Source organism: Protomyctophum parallelum, assembly GCF_964188405.1.
Source record: "Protomyctophum parallelum genome assembly, chromosome: 11".
Taxonomy (NCBI): domain Eukaryota; kingdom Metazoa; phylum Chordata; class Actinopteri; order Myctophiformes; family Myctophidae; genus Protomyctophum; species Protomyctophum parallelum.
The window spans coordinates 4,974,214-5,000,968 of NC_139707.1; the positions used below are offsets into that span (position 1 = coordinate 4,974,214).

The 26,755-nt window shown below is 42.4% G+C and overlaps 1 protein-coding gene across 3 annotated transcripts; it reads left to right on the top strand.

Moving 5' to 3' along the window:
• Positions 1-15,816: 15,816 nt before the first annotated feature.
• LOC310866639 (leucine-rich repeat-containing protein 41-like) lies at positions 15,817-26,404 on the top strand. Of its 3 annotated transcripts, none has more exons than XM_083776323.1 (13): positions 15,817-15,908; positions 17,498-17,584; positions 19,317-19,375; positions 19,722-19,820; positions 20,493-20,673; positions 21,603-21,696; positions 22,342-22,581; positions 22,828-23,058; positions 23,179-23,343; positions 23,807-23,908; positions 25,430-25,558; positions 25,782-25,854; positions 26,136-26,404. In XM_083776323.1, exons 2-13 carry the CDS (start codon positions 17,576-17,578, stop codon positions 26,356-26,358), a joined length of 1,605 nt encoding a protein of 534 aa, XP_083632449.1. In that variant the 5' UTR covers positions 15,817-15,908; positions 17,498-17,575; the 3' UTR covers positions 26,359-26,404. The 3 variants fall into 3 exon arrangements, with proteins under 3 accessions (XP_083632449.1, XP_083632451.1, XP_083632450.1); XM_083776325.1 differs by having other exon boundaries at positions 23,212-23,343; XM_083776324.1 differs by lacking the exons at positions 15,817-15,908; positions 17,498-17,584; positions 19,317-19,375 and having other exon boundaries at positions 19,657-19,820.
• The last annotated feature ends 351 nt before the right edge of the window (positions 26,405-26,755 follow it).

The window sequence follows — 26,755 nt, forward strand, 5'->3', positions numbered from 1 at the left end:
TTCAATAGAATAAAAGAAGAGAAAAAACACTGTTGACCATTAGTTTGGGTCATTTCTGTACTAACGTGACCGTGGAGACCGTTTCTCAGTGGATTTGCCATCTATGAAGGTTAAATTACAAATTGAGGCCCCATGCCCCTCGCAAAAAATGAAAGCATATTACTTTGTTAGAGCCTAAAATCCACATGACGAACATTGACAAACTACAGTACAATATAAGGCAAAAGGTTCTACATTTTATTATGCTTTAAGTAGCATGTGACGTGTCAAACTAGGGGGTTTTCATGATTCTGTATCCATTCCAAGCATTAGTTTTGCACAAAGAACATTCCTTGGGCTAAATTCGGCCATAGCCACTTGCCCAAATGTGATGACGGATATGGCTGTTTGTAGCCCAATAAGTGATTTTTGTGCAAAACTAATGCTTGGAATGGATTCTGAATGATGAAAACCCCCTAGTTTGACACGTCACATGCTACTTAAAGCATAATTACATTTAGAAAATGTGCCTTATATACTATAGTAGGTTGCCAATGGTGGCCATATGGATTTGGGGCTCTCACAAATTTACCTCACATTTTTGCGAGGGGCATGGGGGCTCAATTTGTTATTTAACCTTAAACCTATGGCAAATCCACTGAGAACTCCACGCTCACGGAAGTATCAGAAATGACCCAACTACATTATATAAGAAGCTATAGATTAATTCTTCAGCCTAGTGTACAAAAGGGGAGTGTGAGTTTACCAAACACAAACTGCTAACTGTTAAATCATATTTTCCAGACCCTACTGTAGCAGACAGCCTCTCAGAGGATCCCCTAGTGCACGGGTTTTCAACTGATTATGAACCAGGGACCACCACCCTGACTGAGAATCAACCTGGGGACCACCACCCTGACTGAGAATCAACCTGGGGACCACCACCCTGACTGAGAATCAACCTGGGGACCACCACCCTGACTGAGAATCAACCTGGGGACCACCACCCTGACTGAGAATCAACCTGGGGACCACTGTTGTGTTGGGAGGGGGGATATGGGCGTTGTGTGGGGGGGAAATTAACCTTCCATATTAAAATCATGTTGCTATTGTAAGTAACTTACTGTTTGTATGAGTGAGCAGACACATGCAATTAATTATGGGCACATTTCCTTATAATGGTAATCCGGTACAGGCAATCCAGTACAGTTTCCCTTGAGATTCTACCTCCCTTTTCTGTGGAAGTTCTTTACCTCCGACTTCCCAGTAACTGACGACATCGACACGTCATCATACAGTATGTCACCACGTCATTTACTGCATTGTTTCTCAACTTGTGGTCAATACAATAAATTAAAATACAAATCTTCACTTTCCTACATTACTAAATGCATGGCCAGGGACCACATGCAATACCTTCACGGACCACCAGTGGTCCACGGACCACTTGTTGAAAAACCCATGCCCTATAGCCTAGCGGCATTATTTGGCTCAATGAAACTGACATTTCCAACAGCGCCTCAGCTTTGCATTATCTCATTTGAAGAAATAATAAAATCACACCTGTGTAAAGTGAGGGGCGCTCTTATCATGCACACATCATCTCATTCCGGCCAATCACAATTTGCGTCCTCACTTTTGTCTTCAATGTTTGCGTTTACACAACGTTTGTGTTTGCACAAACACTCCAAACTATAGCCATTCATTGTCAATGGCATTCTGGACTTTTACTTATAACAAGAGTACTTCATTGCAGTATTGATACTTTTACTTAAGTACCCCATAGTCCTCCTCCTCATGGGCTTTATCTCATGCCGTACAGGTGTCAGACGGCAAACACGGCAACCCAAACACAACATCGATGTGGGAGGGTGGGGAGGGAGGAGGGGAGGGGGGAGGGGGGGGGGGTTGGACCTGCTTCCTTTTATTTACTCAGCTGAGGCATTGGTTGAACGATACGGCGATGCCCTCGCATCATCCAAAAGGTCAGGGATTTCTCTGTACCCTATATATATATACTCTACCATGAGAAAGAGAGGCAAAGAAAACATGTGTGGCCTGGGCTTGACCCTCTGAGGCTCCACACCAGGGTTGCCCCATTATGTGAGAGAAATAAGCAAAACGGCCTAGGAAAACAAGCACCAAAGCGACTAATGGGTCACGTGAGCACTTTAACCCTCTAAGACCCAGCGTTGCTTTTTAGCAACAATTTTATTTTATTTAATTACTATATTTCTTTTTTTTTCTGTTATTTTTTCACCTAAACGTCATCAGTGATGTTCATTGCAATGCCATTTCAATGCCATTGGTCATGATATTTGCATATAAATACCCCCCACAGAGGCTGAAATTCACACAAATTAAAAATGTCTGGACTCTTTGACCTTTACCCTAATAAAAGTAGGTAAAATAATTGTAATATATGTTTTTTTTGTGATCATTAGAATGTCTATAACATGTTTTATTCATTATTGTGAAAGATATCCCCAAAATGTAAATTATTAATTTATTATATTATTATATAATTATTATACATTTTTCATCAAACTTTATTTTTGTATTTTTTTTAACATATTTTTTTGTCTTAGTCCTAGTAGTAGTAAGGTTGAAATCTATTTTTTGCAAGTAGAAATTAATGTGGGTGTTAGAGGGTTAAACCTATATACACATCGGCTTTTTGAAAATAGACAATCTACAAGCTCACAACGTGTCGAGATACGGCGCGTTTTGAGCTTGCAGATGTGCTATTTTCATTTTATTTATTTAAATCGCAGGGACATCCCTGGTACAAAACATTTTCAGATGGGGGTTAGGGAATTAATTTGGGGGTCCATGATATAAAAATATGTGGGAACCGCTGGTTTAAAATGGGATTTGCCAGCAGATGTCACTGTTTTCACTGTTTTGCCTGTTTTCATTGCAGCTCAAAAGGCTTCCAAACCCCAGAGAACACTCCAGACCACAGAAAGTCCACTGAATGTTAAAAGTTCAGGTTATTTGGGTGTAATTAAGGTCATAAAACCTAAAAGGAAAACGAAAAATAAATGAATGTCATGAAACCTTTAACAGAAAAATAAGCCCAAAGTTGCTTTATAATTAGCGGACATGGCAACACTGCTCCACAGGCACCAGCAGACATAGTATCTCACACGGAGAGCGGAGGGTCTGTTTTGGTTTTGGACTCCCAAATGGGACGTTTCCCATGACTCCTAAAAGACTCGCCAGCAGTAGCTATATGTGGGTTTCTTCTGTATTTCAAAGTGGGTATAGCAGATGTAGGCTATATTGATGAGTCAATAAAAACTTTATTGCTTTTATTGGTCGGTTTTTAAGCAGTTAAGTACATTTACTTAAGTATTGTACCTATAAGTACAATTTTGAGGTATTTATACTTTACTTGAATATTTCCAATACTTTTACTTCTACTCCACTACATCTCGGAGGCAAATATTGTACTTTTACTCCAGTACAATTATTTAAACACTTTACTAGTTACGTTGTAGTCTAGATTTTGAATAGCCTATTACAAAACATACAATAACCACTTCACCCCTATATTCATTTCGGCCATTTGAAAATCGCCGATCTACAAGCTCACAATGCGTTGCAATATGACTCATTGTGTGAGCTTGTAGATCTGCTATTCCCTAAAAGATTTTTTGACATTTTATAAAAACTTGTGTAACAGGACATTCTGCATAATGAGTAGCCTACTTTCTACTTTTAGTACTTTAATATACATACTGGATTTAATTGTCTCCGCAAGGCTGAAGAAGGCGTGGTTTCCACCCTTGTCCATCCATGTGTGTCCAGCTTATATCCGGCACCGTTGCAATGATTGTTGTGAGACTGCTCCCTGAAGGCTGCTCCCTGAAGGCCAGAGCAGAACCTCTGCCCCAAAATGTTCACATGGGCCTGTTACAGCGCCACCAGGGTGGCTCAGGGGTAGAGTGGCCGGATGGGAACTGCAAGGTTGCCAGTTTGAACCCGGGCTCCCCCAGAGTTAGTGTTGAAGTGTCCTTGAGCAAGACACTGAACACCTAATTGCTCTCGATGTGCAGGTTGGTTTTGCATGGTTTCCTCTGTCATCGGTGTGTGTGAATGGGTGAATGTAATGCACAATAAAGCGCCTTGGATAAAGGTGCTATATAATTAAATGCACCATTTCCCATTTACCACATAATTGGATATTACTCCTAGGTAGTATTTGATTCAAATCTTATTTCTAAAGATGCGTCTCACACACACACACACACACACACACACACACACACACACACACACACACACACACACACACACACACACACACACACACACACACACACACACACACAGACAATGTATTTTTGAGCAGTGCCTCCGCTCCAATACGCAGCGATGTGTGTCCCTGCATGTGTGTGTCCTTTGTGTCCGACAGCTGAAACACCTCTGCAATACCACTCGATGGCACTGTTGAGACACACACACACACACACACACACACACACACACACACACACACACACACACACACACACACACACAGAGAGAGAGGGGGGAGAGAGAGAGAGAGAGGCCAGGAGTACAGTACAGTACAGTACGTATAGTTGCACTGCTCAGTTCACACAGGTGTGATCTTTAGTGACAGTCACATATACATTGCATACAGCACAGCATGAAAAGCAGCTGCTCTGCATTTCATTCCCCAGGCCAAATACATTCGGAGAGACATTCCAACAGGGCAACACAGCACGGGTTTGACTGGTGTAATGATGGCCTTCCATCAGGGCAACACAGCACGGGTTTGACTGGTGTAATGATGGCCTTCCATCAGGGCAACACAGCACGGGTTTGACTGGTGTAATGATGGCCTTCCATCAGGGCAACACAGCACGGGTTTGACTGGTGTAATGATGGCCTTCCAACAGGGCAACACAGCACGGGTTTGACTGGTGTAACGATGGCCTTCCATCAGGGCAACACAGCACAGGTTTGACTGGTGTAATGATGGCCTTCCATCAGGGCAACACAGCACGGGTTTGACTGGTGTAATGATGGCCTTCCATCAGAGCAACACAGCACGGGTTTGACTGGTGTAATGATGGCCTTCCATCAGGGCAACACAGCACGGGTTTGACTGGTGTAATGATGGCCTTCCATCAGGGCAACACAGCACGGGTTTGACTGGTGTAACGATGGCCTTCCATCAGGGCAACACAGCACAGGTTTGACTGGTGTAATGATGGCCTTCCATCAGGGCAACACAGCACGGGTTTGACTGGTGTAATGATGGCCTTCCATCAGAGCAACACAGCACGGGTTTGACTGGTGTAATGATGGCCTTCCATCAGGGCAACACAGCACGGGTTTGACTGGTGTAACGATGGCCTTCCATCAGGGCAACACAGCACGGGTTTGACTGGTGTAACGATGGCCTTCCATCAGAGCAACACAGCACGGGTTTGACTGGTGTAATGATGGCCTTCCATCAGAGCAACACAGCACGGGTTTGACTGGTGTAATGATGGCCTTCCATCAGGGCAACACAGCACGGGTTTGACTGGTGTAATGATGGCCTTCCATCAGAGCAACACAGCACGGGTTTGACTGGTGTAATGATGGCCTTCCATCAGGGCAACACAGCACGGGTTTGACTGGTGTAACGATGGCCTTCCATCAGGGCAACACAGCACAGGTTTGACTGGTGTAATGATGGCCTTCCATCAGGGCAACACAGCACGGGTTTGACTGGTGTAATGATGGCCTTCCATCAGAGCAACACAGCACGGGTTTGACTGGTGTAACGATGGCCTTCCATCAGAGCAACACAGCACGGGTTTGACTGGTGTAACGATGGCCTTCCATCAGGGCAACACAGCACGGGTTTGACTGGTGTAACGATGGCCTTCCATCAGAGCAACACAGCACGGGTTTGACTGGTGTAATGATGGCCTTCCATCAGAGCAACACAGCACGGGTTTGACTGGTGTAATGATGGCCTTCCATCAGGGCAACACAGCACGGGTTTGACTGGTGTAATGATGGCCTTCCATCAGGGCAACACAGCACGGGTTTGACTGGTGTAATGATGGCCTTCCATCAGGGCAACACAGCACGGGTTTGACTGGTGTAATGATGGCCTTCCATCAGAGCAACACAGCACGGGTTTGACTGGTGTAATGATGGCCTTCCATCAGGGCAACACAGCACGGGTTTGACTGGTGTAATGATGGCCTTCCAACAGGGCAACACAGCACGGGTTTGACTGGTGTAACGATGGCCTTCCATCAGGGCAACACAGCACGGGTTTGACTGGTGTAACGATGGCCTTCCAACAGGGCAACACAGCACAGGTTTGACTGGTGTAATGATGGCCTTCCATCAGAGCAACACAGCACGGGTTTGACTGGTGTAACGATGGCCTTCCATCAGGGCAACACAGCACGGGTTTGACTGGTGTAATGATGGCCTTCCATCAGAGCAACACAGCACGGGTTTGACTGGTGTAATGATGGCCTTCCAACAGGGCAACACAGCACGGGTTTGACTGGTGTAACGATGGCCTTCCATCTGGGCAACACAGCACGGGTTTGACTGGTGTAATGATGGCCTTCCATCAGAGCAACACAGCACGGGTTTGACTGGTGTAACGATGGCCTTCCATCAGGGCAACACAGCACGGGTTTGACTGGTGTAATGATGGCCTTCCATCAGAGCAACACAGCACGGGTTTGACTGGTGTAATGATGGCCTTCCATCAGGGCAACACAGCACGGGTTTGACTGGTGTAATGATGGCCTTCCATCTGTGCACCAGCCTGCATGTCGGTCATATCGCGCCACCGAGTGGCGCGATACGAGCTTGTAGGTCTGCTATTTTTGAAAAATCGAAGAGCGACTGACATTTTTAGAATCTGATCTCAGGTCAGAATGGGTTCATCAGACCAGTGTGTGTCCGGCGGAAACCTCGTATGAATCTGATCTCAGGTCAGAATGAGTTAAAGCTTCGAAGCTTTCACCATCTTTGATCCACCCTTGCCCTGGAGCACACATGTCTGCCTTGTTCCCGTTACTGTATGCCTTGTTCCCGTTACTGTATGCCTTGTTCCCGTTACTGTATGCCTTGTTCCCGTTACTGTATGCCTTGTTCCCGTTACTGTATGCCTTGTTCCCGTTACTGTATGCTTAGTCTCACACCGGAAAGGGCAGGTCTACAAGCTCACAATGCATTGTGCAATGCACAATGCATTAATGCAAAAGGCATTATTCTCTGCAGCTCCTGATCCAATTGTCTCGATTACAGTGATATTTGGAAAATCAGGGGACTAATGGAAATTGGAGAAACATAATTTAATACTGGTTGTACACTTTAGTTGTAGTCGATGTTGCCATACATTTTTGCAAGGGGTGGGTTCATTCATGCTCCTGATGTAATTATAAACATACACATAATGTAATTAGTGTAATTGGACTACTTGGCTGTGTACATTTCAGAAACCTTACACTTATGACATCATGGGGATTCAAAGCTATTGGAAACTACAGCCAATTATCTTCCTGAAAGGTTAGCACTGCACTGACATTTTATGAAGATACAGCTGTGAAGTGGTCGTTTGAGATGGCCCGATGTTTAAGACATAATCTAACAGGGCCTCCAACAAACCCACCCACCCGTACACCACCTGTACAAACTATACCCCCCCCCCCCCCTCTGGCAGGCCATATAGAACAATACATGCACACACCGCCAGAGTGAAATGTGAAATATAGCCAGCCCCCTCCCCCACACGCTAAAACATCCCCGTCTACATCCCTTACACCAAAATACAGCTAGAGGGTAAGGTTTTCTACTCCAGGTGCTGACAAGACAAGCTTCTTACTTCCTGTAGGGAGGTATTGCCTGACCCATAGCTCCAGACAGGAGACCTCAGATTCCAGTATCCAAACCCTGTACCCTTATCACCTCCTGAAGGATTTTGCTTCAAATGTTGCTGCCGGACCTCCTGGAACCCTCTCAAGGACACCTGTCGGTCCCTGCACCCCACTTTGAGAACCACTGAGGCCCCTTTTCCACCGGTTGGTTCCCAGTGGGAACCGGTTCAGTTCTTTTTGGTTCTTAGTCCATGAGCCAGAGCTCCAAAATTGAAACGTTAATTATGAATTGAGTGGAGCAAAACCATACCTATATTAGATTGTTATCACCATGAAACTTCCCCAATTGAGTACTTACACGAAGACAATGATTTATTATATTACAAATTTTACATTTTTAACCCATTCTGTACGGGAACCCGTTTTGGTGTCAGCATCATGTTATGCTTTAGCTATTGAAAAATAGCAGATCTACAAGCTCATAGTGCGCCACCGAGTGGCGCGCTACGAGCTTGTAGGTCTGCTATTTTTGAAAAATCAAAGAACGACTTTTAGATTTTTTGAATCTGATCTCAGGTCAGAATGGGTTAATTAATCAGACCAGTGTGTGTCCAGTGGAAACCTCGTATGAATCTGATCTCAGGTCAGAATGGGTTAAATATGCAAATGAGGCATTATGTAGGAAAATATGCAAAATAATCAAAAATATGAAAAAGGTACTACTGTGGAAGGGTTATCATGTATTAATTTACTTGTATTGATCCTAAACAATTTAATATAGGGTATAGTTTGCCCACCCATTTTGGAGCTCTGGCTCATGGACTAAAAACCAAAAAGAACTGAACCGGTTCCCATTGGGAACCAACTGGTGGAAAAGGGGTCTCACTGGTGTATATCATGTATTCTTGGTTCATTATACTATTACTAATACAGTCCAGCTATTGTCTTCCTACAGAGTGAAACACATGCAAAGGCTTAGAATGGCATACAGCATAACAGCAATGCCATGCGGTTACTTCTTCGTGTTCCTATAGGTGTCATATAGTGCCAGTCAGTTGTTTACTTCTGTTGGTGTGCCCACTTGTGAGGCACTGTTATGGCAAATGATTATTCTATGCAGCGCCTGGAAGTGTCGAATGACAGCACAGTGGTGGCACTAACAAACCCTGTAAAGAGATGTCACATCCAGGATGGCACATACTACTTTTATTTTACTATTTTACTATATTTTACCATGTTGGATATCTCGTATGTTATCGCATGTCACCTTTTATGTGCTATGGACTGTGGTGGGGGAAAGTAGACCCTTCAAGCAGTTACCATTACTTTCAGTGTGCCGCCGAGCTGTGCGCATGCAAGGTCACTCAGTGGGAGAGAGATTGCTACATATTGGCAGGCCAGAGAGGGACACGTCAGAATTCTCCGGGACAGACTAACTCTCTGGCCTGCGCTTCGCGGGGCCCCCAAATCTGTGGACTGATATGATCTAATCCGAATTCGTGATGTAACAGGTCGTATTTGCTTTCATATATGTCTTTGCTGTTCATATGTATATCACATGACCATTCAATTTGGGATAATTGTGGGCAATCAATAAATGCCAGATCTTGTGAATCCATAATTTTAAGTGTACAGCCTGTTTATTGGACTATTAGATAACCCTCTCACTGCAGGATGGCGCAACAACTGTCTGAAATAAAGATGATATATTATTTGAGGTTGGTAGACCTTTGCACTGTCAAATCTGCAGCTCCTTTCCTGGAGTGGAAATCAAAAAGAGGAGGAAGTGAGTTAGATACCTGAGAACAGCAGGGTATCCATGTCCACTGGCCCTTTCAACCCCAAGTTATTTCTGAACCCATTTACGCCAAGCACTGCTATTCTGGTGTGTGTGTGTGTGTGTGTGTGTGTGTGTGTGTGTGTGTGTGTGTGTGTGTGTGTGTGTGTGTGTGTGTGTGTGTGTGTGTGTGTGTGTGCACGCGTGTGAGACGAATTTGCATTGGAGGACTTCTGAGGAACATAGTTAAGATGCTGCAATGTGCGTGGGACATACCTGCTTATATAAGATTCCTAGACTGTTAAAACTCTGTAGATCCAAGCCTGCCTAGAAAGCATATGTATGTCACGGGGCAACCCGTGACATACATACATATACACATGAAATGGCTTTCTATAAAATGAAAGGACTAATGTTTTAAACTTGTGCATTGAAATTGTAATCACTGATTTGTTGTCTCTCCTGCACTGCTGGTGAAAAAATTAGAAGGAAAAAAAAAGAAGAGGTCTGGTCTGCAGAGCTTTCATAAATCTTTTATACAAACCTACTGTATACATAGTAAAATGTATTAAAGTCACTGAAAAAGCTGAATATTTTGTTCACAAGGGAGGCAAGCTATCATTCCATTAAAACAAATGTGTTGCTGACAGCAGGCAAGCATCTTGACCGTGTAACAGATATCTTTCTCGCCGACGGATTGCATTCACTGTCTGCCACAGCAGGAGGTTCACATTACAAGGAGTTGGCAGGGCAGTGCATGGCATGTGGGGAATGTCAACCGTCTAATGGTAGCACTGCAGAATAGTGGTTCTATATGATTCCTTCCTGGTTGATTTGCGATACTATACTTTACCATGATTCACCACTCTATAATCTGGTAAAATATACAGTACATACACCTCCAGTCATTGTCATTTCTATCGTCTCTGTGTCTGACCAGATGTCATGACTGTGGCTAAGAATAGTTAGCTAATAGTTAGTTCAGCTGGTGCCCAGAGGGCCAGATTATTGTTGCTGTAATAAAATTGCTCCTCAATGAAAGTGCATGCATGCACTATTACTTTCTATCATTTGAGAATCAGAATAGGAACTGAATAATCATTTTTGTGGGCACAGCCATAACGTATACTGCAATGTTCCATGGCAAAAGACTGTTCATAGATGGGAGGGAATTCGTGAAAATGTATGGGCATAAGGTTTTCAAAAACCATCGTAAACGAGTTGGGCTCACCCCAGTGGTCTGTTTGCAATTAATCCAATATTAGATAATTCGGGTTAAAGCCCCAAATAATCGATAGAATACATTTTCAATGGATTCTGTTTATTGGGTACGCTAAATAACATACTAAACATTTTGGAAAATCAAACTTCTGGAAAGGCATCATTTTCAAGATGGTGTCCTAAAAATGCTCTCCTATCCACACTTTTCCTGGGCTGTGTGTGCTCCAGTTCCTGTTGATTTAATTGGATATCATTGGTCATCTGACGAGTTTCATTGGCTTTCATTGGATCAAATCGACAGGAACTGGAGCACACACAGCCCAGGAAAAGTGTGGATAGAGCGTAGGAGTCCCTCCCCCTTTCAGAAAAACGAGTGGCCCAGGAAATGAAAACCCAATGCATTCTCCCATAGGCATTTCTTATTTAATTTATTTAAAGACCTTTTAAGCGCCGTACGAAGCCAACTCTTGTCGTGACAAATCAAGACAACACGGGCCAAACAAATAATTACAAAGAAGAAAAACAACAAAAAAAGTGTTGTAACCTGCCGTTTTTTTCTACTTTCTAATTATTTGTTTGGCCCGAAAAATTGTGTGTGTTGTCATGATTTGTCACGACAAGAGTTGGCTTCGTACGACGCTTAAAAGGTCTTTAAATAAATTAAATAAGAAATGCCTATGGGAGAATGCATTGGGTTTTCATTTCCTGGGCCACTCGTTTTTCTGAAAGGGGGAGGGACTGCGACGCTCTATATTGGCTATATGGTGCACCTCAATATCCATATTGGTTTACATAAGTCTGATAAGACAGACTACATCACAAATGATTCATCATCAAACGGCCATAGACATGACAAATGTGATGAGGTCAGCACATTTTGGGAACATTTGGTCTGCTTTTAGCCCAAGGAGTGTATTTTGTGCAAAACTGATGCTTGAAATGGATTCAGAATCATGAAAAACCTAGTTTGACATGCTACTTAAAGCAAAAGGAAATTTTGAAATTGTTGCCTGCCATAGGATTGTTAATGGTAGGGTCACAAGAAACCCCTATACAAAAGATTGCCCAATACTAACAGCCGGTCAGCAAGTGGATTCATTAAAGGAGAATTCCATACTAAAAGGCTTTCTTACCTTTCTTTGTAGTTGTTACGTCCCCACCAAAGAGGTCCAGGTGTTATTTTGTGCAAAAGCTCCTTATTGGCTATTTCCCCTACCATAAGCCCTAAATGAATTGCATTGAATTGAATGGGATGTATGGGGTGTTGTGCTAATTCGCTTATTTCCATCGCTCAAAATTATAATTTCTTTGTATATATCCTCTCTTCATAATGTAAATAATAACCCAAGCGGCACACTTTACTACTTCTTTCGATGGAAATAAGCGAATTAGCACAACACCCCATACATCCCATTCAAGTCAATGCAATTCATTTAGGGCTTATGGTAGGGGAAATAGCCAATAAGGAGCTTTTGCACAAAATAACACCTGGACCTCTTTGATGGAGACGTAACAACTACAAAGAAAGGTAAGAAAGCCTTTTAGTATGGAATTCTCCTTTAATGTATCTATATAGACAATATTTTAGGCCAATACAAAAATACTATATACCAAATTTCCCACTTTAAACAAAAGAAGCCTGTCGGCTGCCGGACTATAAATTGGCCTGTCATTGAAGTAAATTCTGTACAGTGTTCATTCAAGGCACATGTCAAGTCTGCTGCACTGTGGTAATGTTTTGGTGATACCACAGGCAACGGCACAGAGTTCTTGGGAAATTGAGGGGGAAAGCGTATGTATGTCACGGGGCAACCTGTGCCCTATATACAAATACACATGAAATGGCTTTCTATAATATTGTAATTGTAATCACTGATTTGTTGTCTCTCCTGCACTGCTGGTGGAAATTCCCTTGATGATTAGTAATAGGCCAAGTGCTGTGCAGGAGAGGGGTGTTTCTTATACTTTGAGTAATTATTTGTCATTGATTTACACTTGTTTAATTGTAACGCATTATTGAGCATGTTAGGTTACTTTCAAGCAGGGGCTTATTTATGAGAGTATTTATTATTGAAGTAATTGAGAAGAAATGTGCTAATTGAGTCTGTGATCCACTCCTATTTAAAGGAGGCTGCAGGGAGGGACAGGCTGGTTAGTTAGATGGGGGCACTGACACAGGTAACATCTGTGAGGGAGAGCTACAGGGCCTTCAGCCAAGTGGTTTTCATTTTGTAATTTTTCTATTTTTGGCCAATATTTACTTTTGCTTTTTGAATGTCTTTTGCACTGAAAACTGTCTGGACTTTGGTGGAGGATTTTGGGGGAAAGACCCTTAAACTGCATTTCTGACTGTAGTTCTTGGAGCCTTGGCCATTCGGGCAACTTCACAAATGTAGCCTACATTTAAACCCTATAGTTCAGTCAGGACAATGGATAGAATATATTTGTATTGAATATAAAATGAGCAATATATTTATGGTTTGGCAATGCATTGGATCTGCTTTTATGTACTCTGATATATAAAGCGCATCTCCCAACCATATATAGGGACTCTGAATCCCCCGTAGGCCTACAGTACATAAACAGCAGATCCAAAACAACAGTGGTATAGCTGAGGTGATGGAGGGTGAGCAGCAGCTGTGTTTGAGCAAGACCGCAGTGGTGAGCACCGCAGCATGACGGCAGCAAAGCAAGCAGGAATGAGCATTGCAAACTTCCATATTAAATAGAGTGGTCTGAGAATGAAAGGAGTGTCACTGACATTAGTCTCGCGTAGCCAGACAACTTATTCCACAATCTCTGAAGGCAACAGTCTGGTAACGCGAGACTACTGTGTGATTGCATGAGTGGATGTGGACATGGAGTTGGTGGCCCAATGGACGGCCGCAGGGCCGGATTAACACCTTTGAGGGCCCCTGGGCACTGAAGCTAGAAGGCCCCCCCCTTCACGCGCACGCAACATTTTTGCTGTTTTGGAGCCGTTTTGGAGCAGTTTTATGCCGATATATTGGCCTATTTCCGGTCGCCTACCGTCAATTGGCTTTGTGGGGAGGGGGGGGGGGGGGGCTAAGGTGGGGCTAAGCCTCCACCAAAGGGGGCTAACCCGACCCCTAACCCCCCCCCCCCCCCCTCACTTGTGATCTTTGGCAGTCCTACCATACTCAACACCTGCAGGCAAGTTTATTTAGGCCTACAGCGCATTTCAACAAGGCAGTTCAAATCAATGTGTTTCACACACAAAACATTAAAGCAAACACATTATGACTGAATCGAGGAAAATATATGAAAAAGACAAGAAAAACAAGAGTCTCTATACTATAATGATTTCTCAATGGAAGAGTCTCAGCCACTGCAGGTACATATTGCATTAACATGAAGGTCATCCCTTTAGGCTGCTCAAAAACAGAAAAACAACATACAGTCAACATAAAAAGGCAATAGAAACAGCCATGATATGAGTGTGAACACATTTGTCATTCACTTTCCCCATAGGCTGCATGCTGCTAATCCCGCTGCATGTTTTATGATCCAGCAAGTGTGTCAAACAGTTTCCATTTCTATCTTACTTTAACATCCCAAAGGTCCTCTGTCCAAAGCCTCCTGGGATGCACAAGTTGATTTTGCTCATCTCCGTTCTAGTGGCTCTCAGTAAATAAGCATATAGCTTACAATAATCTGTTAGTATCTAGGTTAAAATAAATAAGTTTTGATTATACTTGCATGCACCTCTTGGTTCGCAAATGTCAATGTCATTAAAAACTAAGCTTCAGACCTCCATAAACAAACTGATATGACATATCAGTTGTGTCTCTCAGAGAGAGAGAGAGAGAGAGAGAGAGAGAGAGAGAGAGAGGGGCTAAACTACTTTAAACTGGGGGAGAGAGATAGATATATGGTTGTATAACTATCTCTGACAGAAAATGCACAATCTTTTTATAGTATACTCAAAGTGTAACACAGCTCTGTTTGTCCTTTATTTTATTCCTATTTATATTCAATATGTATTTGTAAATATATAATTATTGTTTTATCTTGATTGTTTTGTTCCACTTTTGCTTTGGCAATGTAAAGGTATGTTTTCTCATGCCAATACAAAATAAAATATATCTAATTGATGGAGAGAGAGAGAAACTGTTTTGAATCCTTCTCCAAATGCTTACATTTTATTCCACTACAGTATTGCACTATTGTATCTTGGCAAGTTCACAAAGAATGATTGAGGACAGAGAACACATGCAGAATTCCATAGCATTAATTGAATGTTAAATGACTTCAACTTGAGATAAAACTTGATCAATTCTGACCTCTAGTGGTTGGTTTACAATATTGACAACTACCGGTAATTGTTAAATCAAGTGGGACCTTATTTTTCTCACACCCGATTTTAATCATTCATATTTGCTATCCCAATTGCTTAACTCAGTGCAATTGATATGAACATTGGCAACAACTCATTAACCAAAGACAAGAAAACAGTGGTCTTAAGATGCACGCGGGAGACCGCGGCACACAAAAGTAAGAGTTGAGACAGCCATATTTTCATTCATTGATTCGTGAAATCTCTTACTCTGAAGTGCACTACCGGAAGTACATTTGATCCATGTTTTGGCTCCGTTGCCAGACAGTGTTGTTGGTGTTGTGGTAATGTAACCTACTCTGTTAGTGTTGTTGGTGTTGTAGTAATGTAGCCTACTCTGTTAGTGTTGTTGGTGTTGTAGTAATGTAGCCTACTCTGTTAGCACTTTCATTCAGAAGTGTAAAGTAAACAAACAGACAGGGTGGTGTGGTGTTGTATGGTATGGTGCAGTTGTAATGACGGCGGTGTGAGAGATGATGAGGATGCATGAGGTTTATGCTGCAGACATCCAGAGCAGACAGAGATGATGAGGATGCATGAGGTTTATGCTGCAGACATCCAGAGCAGACAGAGATGATGAGGATGCATGAGGTTTATGCTGCAGACATCCAGAGCAGACAGGCAGCAGTCAACAACACGCCATGTGTGCTCAGTCTCAAAGTGTTGTGCCTGAATGCTGCCAGCCAGCATGTCAGCCATGTGGATATGAAAGCTCTGCTGGGTGAGTGCTAACTATTGATTATTGTTCCAAATCCACTCCAACCTTATCTCCAACCTCACTAGGCTGTTGTAGGCTAGCCCAAACATTTAGATTCTCGTAGAGGTTGAATCGAGATAAAAACCTCGAAAAAAAGAAATCTAAATGTTTGGGCTAGTTGTAGGCTACTATTGATTTTTTTTCTTCACGATTATTACATGCCCAAAGTAGGGATTTAATAATCAACATTTGTTAGATTAATTATTGAACCCCTAGCTATTGCTATTTATTGTATATTGATTGATTGTTGGAAATGGATCTGAAAGCTCTGCTTGGTGATGGATAGGTAGGGGTAGAATGTATCACTTATGTGCAAAAACACCACCAAATGATTGATTACTTTTTAGATTAATCAAATAATCAAGAAGTCATCATGAAACATTTCAAATACATTTGCTCTAATGGTCCAGGGGTCCACATTACCATTTAACACTGAAGTAAATGTGACAGAAGTAGCATGTGCATAAATTCATTATTTAGAAAATGTTTCAGATGTAAAAAAGAATCAGAGATGATGGAATGATATGGGCATGGTGAAAGCGTCATGGGCAAAGATAACTTCAAAATCTCATAGGTCAAAATGACCTTTGAGTCATGTGAGTGAAGAATCTGACAAAGTAGGCTACATAATTTTTGTTTTGATTGTATTGCTGTATTGTTGTACTGTTCTTTCTGCTTTGGCTATGTAAACGTATGTTTTCTCATGCCAATAAAACCCTTTGAATTGAATGGAATTTAATTGAATTGAGTGTTAAAGGACAACTTTAGTTTTTTCCAACCAAGGTTCATGTTTTAGGTTGTTATTAGAGAAACTAAAAGATGAGTGTTAATTTCTTTTCATTTGCTGCTTTCTTTCGTTTTAGGGATTTTAGCTCTTTTTGTCAGGGGGGCGGGGGCATTCGAGCATGGGGCTAAATATGTACTTTTTTACATAATTTTACGGTGATTTCTTTTTTCATGGTTTACTATAGTCCTAATAAACCCCAGGAAATTACATCTGGCCACAGAAGATCACAGGATCTACTGAATGTGAAGGTAGCCTACTGGGGGAAGGCTTATACTGTGTGTATAGGCTCAATATGTCAGTTTGTCACATTCAATAGATCCTGTGATTTTTTGTGGCCAGATATAATTTCTTGGGGTTTATTAGGACTATAGTAAATAATAAAAAAATAAATCGCCATAATATTTTGTAAAAAAATACATATTTAGCCCCATGCTCGAATGCCCCCGCCCCCCTGTCAAAAACTGCCAAAATCCCTAAAACGAAAGAAAGCAGCAAATGAAAGAAAATGAACACTCACCTTTTAGTTTCTCTAATAACAACCTAAAACATGAACCTTGGTTGAAAAAAACTAAAGTTGTCCTTTAAGCCTGCCCCAGTGTATACGGTACTTTGTTGTACAACGAACGGTGTTGCACAAAAATAGAAAACAGCTCACAATAATTTATATATTTTTGTAGCCTAAGAAGATTTAGACTCTCGTACAGTAGATGTATTTTTATCGATTCTGGAACTAGTATTTGCACTAATACAAGTATTTGACTTTCAGAGCTTCCAAAGTCCCTCATTAAGGACCTGTTGCCTCATCTGAACATCATTGACCTGGAAAGACTCCAGCCAGCTCTAAATGATAGAGGTAAGCTTGTAGCATTGCTTAAAAACTTACTTACTTAATCCTCTTCGTGCTGGATAGCACATAAGGTCTTCACCAATGAACACCAATTGTTTCAAAAGGTGCTTTATTATGAAAACCTACATCTCCCTTTAGTCACACTCTCTTCCGTTAGTCACGCCTCCATATATTGTCCCATATATACCTCCCACTGGCCAGCCGGGGCGCCTGATGGAGGGGAAAGGAACTGGTCGGAATAACGTGTCCCTTCCACGCGCTACGTCTGGCCGGGGAAATTCCCCTCTGTCAGGTGAAAAGAAGCAGCTTGGACTCCTCATGCATAGAAGGAGGCATGAGGTCAGTCCGCTGCCCCCCCAGGTTGGCAGAGGAAGTGTAGCGCCCAGGATTACAGTATGATAATTGGCACTGGGTGAAAAGAAAAACTGGGTTACAAAATCGTGGGATAATTTTTTTTTTTTTTTAATGTCACGCCTCATGACATCACACCTCTATATATGGTCACGCTTTGTGATATCATGCCTCCATATATGGTCACGCCTCGTGACATCATGCCTCCATATTTGCTCACCCATCGTGACATCACGCCTCGTGACATCATGCCTTCAGTCCTGCCCATGTAGAGCGCTGAAGTCCTGACGTCTCTTGCTCGTCCCCCCGATTCCCCTGGTTCACAGAAGTAATTTCTCTATGGAGAATAACATCGGCTCATCTTAAAATCGTTTCATATAAGCGTTGTGTGGTCCAAAAAGAAACAAGCTGTCTCTGCGTTATTGTCAGGGAGGTGTCCCTGTATCGTTTGCGACAGTCAGTCACTCATATATGATACAGTCTGTTTCTAGCGAAAATCTAACTAATTCAGTAGCAGTAACAATAGCGTTTTCTCTCAGTCAGTTGATTCTTCATATTCATATGAGTGAAGCGGCCTGGATGGTTTGTTTATTTTTCAAACACAGTTCTTATATGAGGCGGCCTAAAATCCCCCTATGGGGATTACAATGCAAATAAAAAGTACATGAACCCATGGATTTGCGCCCTCTACTGATATTGACGTGAGATTTCGGTGCTCTATATATGGTCAAGCCTTGTGACATCACACAAGGCTATGGTCACGCTTCATGCCTTCAGTCCATATATGGTCACGCCTTGTGACATCACGCCTCGTGACATGTTGATCTGACATCATCAAACTGTAAACTCAAGACATGCTCCATATGGCCACTACAGAATTCATTCCATATGTTGATTTGACCCCCCATGCCAAAGCGCCAGCACTCGCCCAGCAGTCTGCTGTCACCCAGGTGGATGCGTGCATGCCCTTTAGGCCGAGGTCGCCAGTAAGACGCCTGTTTGTATTTAAAGCTTCTGTAATTCATTTTTTTGTGAATAAAATGTTGTCCAACTCCAATCTGTTTGGTAGAGTATGTTAATACAATATAACTCATACAATTGACCCGTTATCAAGTCCCACCTGGTTGCTGTTGCTTGGTTGGACAAAAATCGTCTCCATCCACTGACTGACCTTGCTGTATAGTGACTAGACCAATCAGAAGGCTGCCTGACATTGGGTTCATGCCATGGTGGATTGATTGTCTCTTTTGTCATGTCAATTGAGACATTTAGATCATGTGAGATCATGTGTCTGCTTTGACACCATCCGGTTTGGATTGAGCCTACCCAAACCACTTGCTTCATGGATTGGCCGAGCTGTGTGTCACATGTGTCTCCTTGACTTTAGGTATATCAACCTACTCGGCATGGATTGCGATACTGCAAGATATCTGTGGACGTCGTCATGTAAGTATTCTGCTGTTTAGCCGACACATTATATCACAAATAGTAGTCTTATGGTAGTCCTAACTGTAAGAAAGGTTAAACAATGGCACATCTTTGGCATTCTTCCTAGACCACCCATTATCCATGTTTAGACCTATATTTTGTCAAAAAAGTGCACATAAAAAAGACAATAAAACATCTAATTTATTTTTTGGGTCTTCAGATAGAACTTTGGGAACCACTGCTATAAGATATGCTCATTTTAACGTGTGAATGGTGTGTTCCAGGCCATGGACTTCCACACAGAGGAGGAATGTAAAAAGGAAGCCATGGACAAACTGTTTTGCTTGGTTTTCTACGGTTACAGGAACCAAGGCGTCACCAAACACCTCCCAAAAGTCAACGTCAATTCCCTTCTCCTGGTGATAGCCAAATACCTCACACGATTCCATGTCAAGCCCTCCAGGTTTGCAAATATTAGACTTTTACTACACTACAATGATATGAAAATGATATAAAAAGTTACTTTGTAGATTTAGGTTTTATTATTACAAAACATGCATTACCCACTTCAACGCTATATACATTTCAGCCAATTGAAAATAACCCATCTACAGCTTGTTGATCTGCTATTTTCAAAAGATTTTAATACAATGTTTACATTTTAAAAGTACTTTCTACTTTTGATACTTTAACCCATTCAGGCCTGAAAAAAATGTCTTCTAAATCCTGACAGTTTTCTGAAATACCTATGTTTCTAGGCCTATATCACTCAATATTTCATGTCAAGGACCCCAAAAACTATCTGTAATTGGCCTCCGAGACCCCCATCTGAAAATATGTTGTTCCAGGGACGTCCCCAGAAGCAAAGATTTGAGTTAAAAACGTTTGTTCTGAAAAAATATATTCCAAATATTAGGCACATTTTCACGATTTTTCATAAATAGCAGACCTACAAGCTCGTAGCGCGCCACTCGGTGGCGCGCTATGAGCTTGTAGATCTGCTATTTTTCAATAGCTAAATTATAACATAATGTTTAAAACACCAAAAGGGGTGCCCGCCCAAAATGGGTTAAGTAAACAATGTGAGTAGTTTTTCATGGTTCCGTTTACTGAAGTCCTCCTCCCACTGCTCCAGGTACCTGCTGAGTCTGGGTGCTGAGCAGAATACCCTGCTGGACAGCTTGGAGAGGACGGTGCAGTGTGTGGTGGTCAAGCAGCATTTAGTGGCCACCAGGGGGCAGTGTGACTGCATTCTATACGTCTTGCATCGACTGCTGGACCATGGCAATGCCACACAACTCGTCATACATAATCAGGTCAGTAGGACTGTAGGACACATAGACATAGAAAGGTAGACGTGGGGAATCTGTATCTCGAGGGAAGACTTAAGCTTCCTTCTGTGACGCACGCAGAAGCTTGCCAAGCTTCCCAATGCGTAACAGAAGGGGACGTTCGGTAGGCCAATCCGAGGAAATGTAAACATTTGTTTTCTCATGGCAATAAAGCTCCTTTGAATTGAATTGATTGGTCCCTCTGTGATTGGCCAGTAGTGGCAGCGTGCCTTTCGCACTTCTTCCTTCCCGTGCATTACAGGTCGCTCTAATGAACTGCAGCGGCCAATGAGGCATCTAGGTTTTTCTATGCTGTCACAGGCATAGAGTATATATATCTATAGAGAAGACACCCAAGTTCTCCTCCCATCCACTTGCATTAAGTTGCTCAAAAGCGCATGAGGCGGATTCACTCCTCCTTCCTGGTAGGAACAGAGTGCATTCTGGGACGGTTTGCAATGGTGAGTGGCCCCAAACACATGAACGCGCTGCCGTTGAACGCGCACGAGCGTCGTCCGTCGTGAACGTGTACAATGATAGTCAACGGACAGCGCGTTCATGTGTTTGGGGCCAGGCTGCAATACCTTCATTCGGCCACTATGTCCATTTCGCCTCAAGATTTCCTCTGGGTGCCTTCTCTAAAAATATATATACTCTAAGGTCACAGGCCCTATGCACATAAGCAGCCATATTGGAAAGAACTTGGGCCGCTTCCTTGGTGTTACAAATTATTCATTATATTATAATGAATAATCAATGTAATCATTGTATAATCATTGTAAAATACTCAATAGAATAATCAATTTAAACATTGTATAATCATTGTAAAATACTCAATAGAATAATCAATGTAAACATTGTATAATCATTGTAAAATAATCAATAATCCATGTATTCATTCATGTATCAATCAGGATGCGGAGGTTGTGTCCTGGATGCTTCAGGACAGAGCGTCCAGCTGCCACGTGATGTGTAATTGGCGGACAGGCATCAACGCACCTGCTGCAGGTGATCTTGTAGATCTGCTGCTTCTTAATATGCATCTATCCTGTATTAAAATTGCCTGGTGATCGGTGGACGCCACACGTGTGTAACATCCGGACTTGCAAGGTGCGCCGTTGCTCCAATCCTTACCAAACGTGACACACAGTCACTGTTCAGAGAGACTGCCATGAGAATAGTCACACCGGGGGCCACACCACTCTTGGCACAAACACTATTCATGGGGCTGCTATGTAGCCAGACGCCAATCTGCCGGTGCAAAATAGCCCTTGACGGATTGTGATATTTGTATGACCAAGCCAGGCTATCTGCTACAGTATGATACTAGTCACAGCACAGCTTTGTTACATCAGTGTTTATCCTGCAAATAATATGGTGACCATACAAAACATACACAAAACATGTCTTTTCTCTCCATTTCTTCCATTACATTTTTTCACTGTTTTGTAAAAGGGTAATAATAATAATAATAATAATAAACTTAATACGCTATGGCTTTAGCCTATACCTTTTTTGTCCAAAACTATGTTACCACAAAATTGACTGAAATTAACTAAACTAAACCATTTCTATGATTAGCACAATATAGGACTAGATTTTCATAATTTATTAAATTGACTGGCTTGATTATTAAATGTTGTACCCTTTCAGGTGAGTGTGGCCCGCGCCCCCAGGAGCCTGACGAGGAGGCAGCCCACGTCGTGCCACGTAAACGTCCCAAATTGGAACCCGAGGAGGAGGTTTGGGCAACGACTCCGATGCCACCGGTGTGTCCCCGGGGACACATCCATTCACTGCAGCTCAGGGAGTGTGCCCAGGATGTCGTCAGCATTCTGACTCCACTGCTGCCAACATGGCTGAGCCTTCAGTCTCTGTCCCTGCACACTCACTGTAAGTAGATTGTTTTTTTTACTAGTTTTAGACTACTACTTTTAGACTGGTTTAAAACCAATTGCAATTTGTAGTCATTTATTGTCAAATAAATTCCACTGCAGTATTGCCATTGCCACTTGTAAGTGACTTTGGGATAGCTTATTTGATTCTAATTATGCCGATCACGTCATTTTCAAATGATGGGAATCGGATATTGGTTTAGTTACTTGGTGGTTAACTATACAAATGTGTGTGTGTGTTAAGCGGTGTGCAGAGGCGCTGTGCTGGCCACCTTGCTGAGGAGTCTCCAACAGCTGTGTGCGACGAGCGGCAGCAGTCTAACTGAGCTGAGCATGCTGGGAGTTCTGCCACACCCCTCCTACATGAAGACCCTGCTGGACGTGTGCCCCGCCCTCACCTCCCTATGGGTGGAGTTTCACCCCATGCCGGAGAACCCCACGCTACATCCAACCACCAGGGCCTTGTCTGACGCAGGTGTGTAAAAACAACCAAAGACCAAATTTGATATTGTTGCAGTCGAGGATAAACATTGTGTGTGTGTGTGTGTGTGTGTGTGTGTGTGTGTGTGCGCGCGCGCGCGTGTGCACGCTACAGAACTCTCTCTGTCTCACCTGTCGGTGAAAGTAGCTCAGGTGGAGATGGACGTAGGTCATGTGACATGTCTGTTGAAGAGATGTCCACAGCTCGTATCACTGCATCTCTCAGGACTCAGGATGCCCAGTGGCTCTTCAAACACACTGCTCTTACGCTGCATCACAGGTACTGTAACCTGGCCATCAACACCAACAGTATATAGACATCAGGCTAGACCAGGGGTCTTTTTTCAAAGACCCATTAGCTGAGAGAGAGATGAAGCAGGGACTCCATGGTATCGTGTTGCAGATTAAACCTTTTCAATAGATTCCATAGATCACTTGTTTGACAGCACTATCAACAATGTTCATTTAATGTTTTCTTTTGTTTGCTTGTTTACACATCGTCTTTTGTATTAATATGTTGGATTCACGTTAATGCTCTGAACTTGGTCCGCTGTTTTTTTCTCCTCTATACACAAACACACACAGTCACACACACACACACTCACACACACTCATCACCAAACTTTTAACTTTCCAAATGGGAGAAGTCACTGTGTCTTATTGGCTTTCCGTTTCTTTATGTGGTAAACTCAAGGGACGAGGCCTGTGCTGTCAGTAATACAGTGTGATCATTATTTGTTCAGAGTCAAGCGGACACTTGAAGAAGCTCCACTTGGAGGATGTGAACATGGCTGATTGTCTACCTGATGTACTGCATGTACTGACTACATGTACTATGTTACAAGGTAAGACAGTGTGTTTTTCACTTTTACACTGTATCCCTGGACATAATAGGGCATAACTTTTTTAACCCATTCTGACCTGAGATCAGATTCTAAAAATGTCTATTACATCCTGACAGTTTCATTATTAACCCATTCTGACCTGAGATCAGATTCTAAAAGTGTCTTCGATTTTTCAAAAAAAGCAGACCTACAAGCTCATAGCGCGCCACTCGGTGGCGCGATATGAGCTTGTAGATCTGCTATTTTTCAATAGCTAAAGCACAACATGATGCCAACACCAAAATGGGTGCCCGGTCAGAATGGGTTAAATCCATATTTGTGTATTTTTATGCCAAAAGTCAAATTTTAATGACTTCCTGACAAACACAAACATAGTGATATGTATCGTCGGTTGCTACTAGTTGTATCTGTGATTGGTTGAACCACCGTTTTCATTTAGCAAATTAGTTGGCCAGCTAGAAAACACAATTTCAGTTGATTGCTGTCTGACAAAGAAAGTGGCCAGTGTTCCAATATATATTTATAGCTGTTTAACAGTAAATAACAATGCAATGGCATCCCTGGCGATTTATTTATTTTCTTTATTATTATTATTATTATTATTATTTTTCTCTATCCCCTAAAGTGGGCTAATAATAATTCTAAAAGTCCAGTTTAACAGTTTCCGTGCCGGGAATGGATTACTCCAGGTTAATGTCGCTGCCGTATCGGACATACCCGCCTTTTGTTTTATGTGTTTAATCCGCCGTAATGTAATGAATCAAAAGAAAATCCGTCTTCGTCGCGGAGTATGAGACTGGATGCCTTCGCTGTGATGACAAAACCGGAAATCGTCACATGCTGTGGGCTGCTAGGGCTTCTGGGAAATTGAGGCCAATGGAAATGCATTGGGTGCAACGCCTCATTGAAACCAATCGTGTGTGCGTCTTCCGGGTGCACCAAGATGGTGGATGCTACACACAGATCATAACAAACCACGGGAGCTTTTTTTGATGGATTTTCGCGGATTAAAAGCCCAAATAATTCAGCGTATGCTCTAAAGGTAATACAACAATCTCGGCAGTGAAGGGGGGTTGATTAAAATGCGGGATAATCGTAAAAAACAGTCAAACTGTTAATGTAAAGTATCTTAAATGGTATCCGTGAGATGTTTTCTAAATTATGTAAGAAACAGAATATTACACCAACATTAATTTTAACATTAAAGTTAAACAATTTTTTTATATACATATTTGTTTTCATTAAAGTAGCTATACGCAATAATATGTCGACATTTTAATGACCTTGAGCGTTTTACTCATTGCTGGCTGGACAAAAAAATTATAATAATTAAAATCTTGACATAATATTATTGCTTATGGCAGCTTTTAGACATAACAGATACATCAATTAACTTAAACTACTTTTTGGAGCGGTGTAAGGGACCTGGATATAGATAGCTATTCAGGATTTGGTTGGCCCAATAGAAGTTGAGAAACGGTGAAAGTAATTGACACATGTGTTGTGTGTGCCTCTTTTCAGAGTTGTCGCTGAGGGACTGTCGTCTGCTGGAGCGGTGCAGTGACAAGGAGCGTGCTTTGAGACAGCTGGTGGACTGTGTGAAGAGAGCCTCATCACTGCGTTCACTCAGCCTGGCACAAAACCGCCTCGGTAAGCCACCGTCTTCTGTTAGGCCAGTGGTTCGCTACCTTTTCAGGCCCCCAAAATAATCATATTTGAACTGGGGGCAACTACTGTGTATCTTGATTACGTCTGTACAGTGATTATAACTCAGGAAAGTGCTCTGTAATACATTTCTATTTTGATTTAAGAACAAAACTATAAACAAAGCCATTCAACAGAAATCAATAAAAATCAATGCTTGTGTCTACAGCGAAGAATGTCTCCACATTGGCAGAATTGTATGCTGGAACGTCACAAAGCACTATCACAACGCTGGACATCAGGCAAGTGTTCACAATTGAATTATTTAATGTGCAACTTGTAGTGAGAATGTCTATATTATAAACGGTCTCAGTTGCAATGTGAGTTTGTAAATCATCTATTTTTGTATGCCACCATTGTAGCAAAGTAAAATCAGACTAATATTGATTTAGATATTTTGTTGTTTTTGCCTGCCTGATTGCCCTAGCATGGCATATACAGTACATGTATACATTCTGTTGTTTTGTGTACTTATTTTGTATTCTTATATTTTCTTGTTTTTTGTTTTGCCCATGGAGAACAGCTCTAACTTCATCCAGGCTGCTGACCTGTTGGAGTTTGCACAGCGTCTACAGCAGAATCCCCCAGTAGCGCACAGAGTGACCCTGGACCTGCGGAGAAACCCCTGGGACCGGGACCAGCACACCACGAGCTCTGCTCTGAGTGCTCTGCGTGCAGTCTGTGACTTTATACTGGATGACTGGAGATCCACTGACACCATGGCCGACCACATCAGTGTCATGTGACTTTATGATGTACCGGTATCTACAGATCCACTGACACCATGGCAGACCACAGCAGTGTCATGTGACTTTATGATGTACCGGTATCTACAGATCCACTGACACCATGGCAGACCACAGCAGCGTCATGTGACTTTATGATGTATCTACAGATCCACTGACACCATGGCAGACCACAGCAGTGTCATGTGACTTTATGATGTACCGGTATCTACAGATCCACTGACACCATGGCAGACCACAGCAGTGTCATGTGACTTTATGATGTATCTACAGATCCACTGACACCATGGCAGACCACAGCAGTGTCATGTGACTTTATGATGTATCTACAGATCCACTGACACCATGGCAGACCACAGCAGTGTCATGTGACTTTATGATGTATCTACAGATCCAC

What these genes read in the sequence shown, in the direction of transcription:
- LOC310866639 (XM_083776323.1), top strand. An exon ending in TTCCATGTCAAGCCCTCCAG is followed by an intron (nt 19,821 to 20,492) that starts GTTTGCAAATAT and finishes CCACTGCTCCAG; the next exon opens with GTACCTGCTGAGTCTGGGTG. An exon ending in TCTGTCCCTGCACACTCACT is followed by an intron (nt 22,582 to 22,827) that starts GTAAGTAGATTG and finishes GTGTGTGTTAAG; the next exon opens with CGGTGTGCAGAGGCGCTGTG.